The 6,138-nt window shown below is 49.8% G+C and overlaps 1 protein-coding gene across 2 annotated transcripts in view; it reads left to right on the forward strand.

The window, feature by feature from the left end:
• Positions 1–1,034: 1,034 nt before the first annotated feature.
• Positions 1,035–6,138, forward strand: part of KAT5 (lysine acetyltransferase 5) — a 13,993-nt gene continuing 8,889 nt past the window's right edge. For both annotated transcript variants that reach the window (XM_024217792.2, XM_024217793.2), the window contains exons 1-2: positions 1,035–2,193; positions 2,281–2,347. In XM_024217792.2, the coding sequence (XP_024073560.1) occupies positions 2,182–2,193; positions 2,281–2,347 (79 nt within the window). In that variant the 5' untranslated portion in view covers positions 1,035–2,181. The remainder of the gene's footprint in view (positions 2,194–2,280; positions 2,348–6,138) is intronic.

Genomic DNA, 6,138 nt, shown 5'->3' on the forward strand with positions numbered 1-6,138 from the left:
GGCCAATCCCCACCTGACCTATAATCTCTCACAGGGGTGCTGGAACAATTTGTATAGTAGAGGTGCTGAGAGCCATTGAGCCAAATTGTAAACCCTGTACATAATGGAAGCCACTTCAAGCCAGGGGATGCAGCAGCACCCCTAGTTCCAGCACTTGTGATCTCTCATTTAGTATAAAGAAGCCAATTCCCATCCCCAATCAGACTGTACTGGCAGCATCCACTGCTCACTTGTTACATTTGTCAACAGCCCCTTCATCCTTTCTCCCATGCTATCACTTATGTTTGTGAGGAGCTCGCTGTAAATACCCGCAGAGCCATCTCATTGTCCTCCTTCAAACTATCCTTTGTTGGAATGCCTGTCACGGAGTCACCGGGGCGATGCTCTGGAACTACTCCGTATGAAGCCAGCCAGGACTCTGGGGGAGCCTCCTCTCTCTGAGCATATTGTCACCAGGACAAGAAGCTTACACAGCTTCGACCTTCCTGGGTCTGACCTCGGAGCATTCAGCATCCCCTTCCACACCGTGTGCTTCCCGCAGCGAGTCCACCTGGACAGGGTTCCTGGGGAAGCCAGAGGGCCCTGCACCCCAACTCCGCAGTCAGATGTGACTCTCGGCCAGCCGGTAAAACAGAAGGTTTATTAGTCGACAGGAACACAGCGTGGGACAGAACTTGTTAGCACAGAAATCAGTGACTTTCAGCGAAGTCCATCTTGGGAGGAGGGGAGCCCAGAGCCAGGGCTCTGGTCCTCCCTCTGTGCCCTAAGCCAGCCGAGACTGACTCGCTTCCAGCTGCCTGGCCCCTGCCCTGCCCTGCCCGTTGTTCCTCCTCTGGCCTTTGTCTCACTTCCTGGGCCAAGAGTCACCTGATCACATCCCCCTTCTGGTTCTCAAGTTACAAAGGGGCGGCCATAGCATCCGTGCAGGCAGCTGGAGCAACTCCCACAAAAGTCACACACCCTTATTCCCGCAACCTAGACATTGGTGCAATACACAGGGAAACTGAAGCACACAGACCATTCATGCAAAACAGTAAGAGTCACATAGGCTCACATACAACATAACAAGGGAAAATCCCCACTATGTCACAATGCCTACAAAAAGCATGATGTTTAGGCTGTTGGTGTTGTGAACGCAATGCCCAGCATGCAGACCAGGATTGTCTCATTGTTCCTGTCTGGCTGTATCCATCTGTCATTTCTTGATTTATAGATCGTGAGGTAGGTTTTGTGTTTGTACAGTACCTTGCATAATGGGCCCCTGGTCCTGGGCATGCTGAGATAAAAGATTGCCTGTCAACAGCCTCTCTGAGGCTGAACTCCTAATAAAAGGGTGATTAAAAGACAGACCTGGAAAGCCCCAAAAAAGGGGATTAAAGAACCCTGGGGAAACTGAGGCAAGGCAAGTGGTGCCACCGTAAGTGCTATGGAGGGAGACGCTGCCACACCACCTTAGAGAGATGGGCTCTATTCCCAGCTTCGCTTTAAGTGCCCCTAGCTTCCTACCTGTACAATAGAAATGATGCTAGTCACCTCCCCTAGCTAGAGGGCTGGGAAGCGGATGGAAATATTAGCAGCAAACAATGGGCGAAGCTTGAACTCCTGATCCCTGGCTCCCAGCCCCTGAGACGAGTCTCTGTGGCTTCAAGTCAGGTCGCAGTGGGCCCAGGCTGGCTGGTTGCGGTGTCGGGCTCGGGGGCTCCAGGGACACGTTTCACGCGGCTCCCCCTCTCCCGGGGTTGAGGTTTTAGAACCAGGGGAGGGTGAGGAGCCGAACCTCGGGGACCCCTCGACACACGCTGCCGGGCCCTCAACTGGCCTCGTGGTGTCATATGACTTCCTCCCATGAGTCCAGCTAGCTGCCCAGGTGCCTGGGTCAATCCCCCGCTGCTGCCATTTACGCCTCGCTCCCTAACACTGGCCCCGCCGGCTCCTCAGATTCCCTTTCCAAGCCAGGCGAGCGCCGTGAACAGCCCCGGACTGGGGCCTAGCCGGGACCGGAAGGAGTCATTCATACTCCCGGAAGTAATTCTGAACAGGGCCAGAGCCAAACGCTACCGAAGCTGATGTTGAGTGGGCCGGAAGTAACTATGACAGATCGGAAGGGACCCTACGCGATCCCGGAAGTGTCCCGGCGCGGGGAACGGAAGAGAAGGCCGCGCTCCCCGGCGAGCATCCAAGATGGCGGAGGTGGTGAGTGGGGTCTGGAGGGTGGTGTCCGGCAGGGTGGGGGCGGGATTCCCGGGAGTCCCCGCTAACCGCTTTGCATCCCGCCCGCAGGGGGAGGTAACCGAGGGCTGCCGCCTGCCCGTGTTGCGTCGCAACCAGGACAACGAAGATGAATGGCGTAAGTGAGGGGCGGGGCTAACTGGAAGAGGGTGTGGCTTAAAGGGGCGGGGCTAGAGGGTATATGAGTACGATGTGGGATAGCTGGAGAAGAGGGGGTGGGACATGTGGGGATATGGTGCTTCCTGTGGAAAGGGAGGGATCCTAAGGAGGATATAGGGTTGGGGCCAATGAAGAGATGGGGTGGAGGGAGAGATGGGCCCAATGAGGAGGATTGAAGGAGGGGCCAATAGGGGGCCCTAGTTGGAAGAGGGATAAGGTTGGGATATTTATGGAAGATGGAACGGGGAGTGTGATGGGGCAGTAACCACGTGGAGCTGTGCCCCTCTTTCCTTGTAGAGGCCTTGAACCCAGACTGTGAGGGTGGTTGGTCATCTCGAGACCTTGGCATTCTCTAGGTTTGAGTCTTAGGCTCCCTAGGGAAGGAAATGTTGGCCTGTCATTTTGGAGCTGCCTTCCCATCTCCTGATCGCATGGGGTGCCCCAAGTGTGTGGGATAACCACCCCCACTTTAGGTTATGATCGAGGACCCCAGGGCAGCATTTGAAGGCAGGGGCTAGTCACACACTGGGCGGAGGAGACACTGGGTAATACCCAGGGCACTGCCCCAGAATCAGAATGATCTCATGTAACTGTAGAACTGTATTGAGAACCAGAGTTGGCCTGGGTGAGAATGTGTGCTGCAGGGATGCACTAGCCTCTGAGTGGTCCTTGGTACCTATAAACACAGATGATTCCTTGTGCACCTTTCTTCCTACTCACTTATTATCTCTCATCATATACTTGGACTGTGAGCTCTTTTGAGCAGGGATTGTCTCTCATCGTGCAGTGCCTGGCACAGTGGGGAGACTCCCTGATCCTGGTATGGGTCTGTCTGTTGTCTGGCACAATGGACCCCTGATCTGTGATCAATCTAGGCCCTATCATGATACAAATAGTGAATAATAAAAAAGATGTAGATAGTAATGCCTTGTACATCCCATCCAGGGATCTCAAAGCTCCATGAAGCCTCAATCCCAGGCAGGTCACTAGTATTATTCTTATTTTATAGATGGAGAAATTGAGGCACAGGGAGGGAAAGAAATTTGTCCATAGTCACATGTCAAATGGCAGAACTAGGGACAGAATCTTCGAGTCTTGACTCCTACTCCTCTGATCTTTCCAGTAGGTTCAGAGATTTTTGAAGGCCATACTCCCCTGTCAGAACTGGCAAGAGAACCAACAAGTCCTGATTCCATGCCTCCGATGCTACAGTTATGGACGGCAGTACAAAGCCCCTTCTCCTCTAAAGATTACTTTTCACTCCTCTCCCAGAGCCAGGAATAGAACTCAGGAGTTCTGACTCCCAGGGCCCTCTTTTATCAATATATAATTAATCACACTATTTGTGTATTAATTATGATTTATAATGAATGACATAGACACACAGAAAATGTTGGCTGTAGTGAAGTGCTGCCAGAGTTGGGACAAAACCAAGCTCTAGCATGAAAAATGTCTTATTCCAGTGAAATCCAAACAGCATGTGTTTTTCCAGACATACTCCTGTATTAACATGCTAACCTCTTATATGTCTATATTGCCACCCTCCCAAGTTCTGCGAAGATTTCTCCTGTCAGATCCAATAGAATCCTGTGGGGCATTGACCTAAATCTGTAACTAACTTGCAGAGGGTATTTTTATTTTATACTCTTCACAGCCTTCCCACTTAAACAATTCCACAAGCATAGGAAAAATTCCACGAGCAGAGGTGTAAAATCTCTTACTTCGCAGTGGAATAACCTGATTCGGGGTGGATTCCCCCAATATTTAGAGGATGGGAGGATTCCAAAACTCCTGTTCTTTTTTCTGTTGACCCTGGACAGTGTCATTATCCTTATAAACCCCCAGTCTCTTTTGGGATCCTGCACTCAGCTGTGTCAAGTGTCAATGAGTTCCAGAGGCTGATGGTGTATTACGTGAAAAAGAATGTCCTTTGATCTGTTTTGAAGTTTCTCTGAAATTCCCATTGCTCTTGTGCTACGAGACATGGAGAACAGAGGTTCCCATCCCCATTCTCTATCCCAGTCATTCTTTTATATACTTTTATCGTGTAACATTTTCTTCATCTTCTCTGTAAGACAAACAATCCCAGTCATTTCATCTCTTCCCAGGAGAGTTTTTTTTCCGCCCCAGGTGCCTATTGCTAACCTATCTCTGAACCCCCCCTCAAATTCTGGTACATCCTTGTTGAGCTGGGGTGTCCAAAACTGAACGCAGTGATCTGGATTCCAAGGCCTGGCCATCCATTCTGACCTCCAGCATCACCCAAGCCTGAGAATCCGTCACAGCCATTCCTGCATCCAGCCCAGATCTGGTGGTTGAGCTAGAGTGTAGCTTTTAGAAAGAGATGTCTAATCTTGATTTAAAGACTCATTTCCAGACTCATTTCTAGCCTGAATATCCAGCTTCCGGCTGTTGGATCACCTTCTAGCTTTATCTGCTACATTAATGAGCCCTCTGCTGTCAAGAATCTTCTCCTCATGTAGCATGGTCCAGTCACCTTTTAACCTTCTCCTGTATAAGCGACATAGATTGCACTCACTGTCAGGCAAGTCTTCCAGACCTCAAACCATTCTTGTAGCTCTCTTTCCAATTTTTCAGCTTCCTTTTTGAAGTGTGGCCATCTGAACGGGACACAGTATCCAGTAATGCTATTACCTCTGTATATAGCCCATCCCAGCTCCTGCTTGAGATACTCCTGCTTATCCATCCAAGGATTACATTCACCCTTTTAGCTACAGCGTCACACTGGAAGCTCATGTTCAACTGGTTATCTACCATGAACCCTATGTCCTTTTCAGAGTTGCTGCTTTCCACAATACAATACCCATCTTAAACAGTTCACCTGCTCTCTTAGCTGTGTGACCTTGCGCCTTTTGGACCTATAGTAGTTAAAAGTAATGCCCAAGATGACTAGAACTGAAGGAATTGAATCAAACTAATATACGTATTTTTTTTCTTTTCTTCCCAGATTGTTCACTATGTGCATTTGACAGCTCAATGAAGTTTCACTCTTAACTCTCCATAGTCAAATTCTTCATTGCTGAAAAAATCCCTTTATAAGCATCAACATGGGGTTAGGAAGAAAAACCCTTCTAAAAGTGTTTTGAAAGGAATATAAACAATATCTGGGAGATTGCCCCTGATCCTGCCATGCCCAGCACTTCCCATCGAGTCCTCTAGCATGTTATAGAGTGCAGCATCAGAGCCGGAGTGTTTCCTGGGAAACAGTGTCACAAACTGAGATCTCTTCAAAATATGGCAATTTTGAAAAATTGTCAGTTTCTGTCTAAAATATGCTGCCTTCACTACTCATTGTTGGGGTGGTGTTTATATGGAGGCAGTTGGGTCTAGTGGTTAGAGCTGAGGGCTGGGAGTCAGGATTTCTACTCCCCTTCCACATCCAGGATTGGAAACTAGAACACTAGGGGCCAGGCCACCTGTGTTCTATTCTCCGCTCTGGGAGGGGAGAGGGAGAAGCAGGGGTGGGGGGGGGAAAGAGATTTGGGCATGACCCTCCCATCACAGCACCTAACTTCATGCAGCCTGTTGTAACTGTGTTCCCCCCTGCCAATTCCTGGTGTCAAGCAGCCACCCTGTGCATTCTGTTCCTAACTCTGGATCTCGGTGGTGTATATGGGCAGAGGGATAGCTCAGTGGTTTGACCATTGGCCTCCTAAACCCAGGGTTGTGAGTTCAGCCCTTAAGGGAACCATTTAGGGATCTGGGGCAAAAATCTGTCTGGGGATTGGT

This window comes from Terrapene carolina, unplaced genomic scaffold (genome assembly GCF_002925995.2).
Source record: "Terrapene carolina triunguis isolate 2854851 unplaced genomic scaffold, T_m_triunguis-2.0 Scaffold89, whole genome shotgun sequence".
Taxonomy (NCBI): Eukaryota; Metazoa; Chordata; order Testudines; family Emydidae; genus Terrapene; species Terrapene triunguis.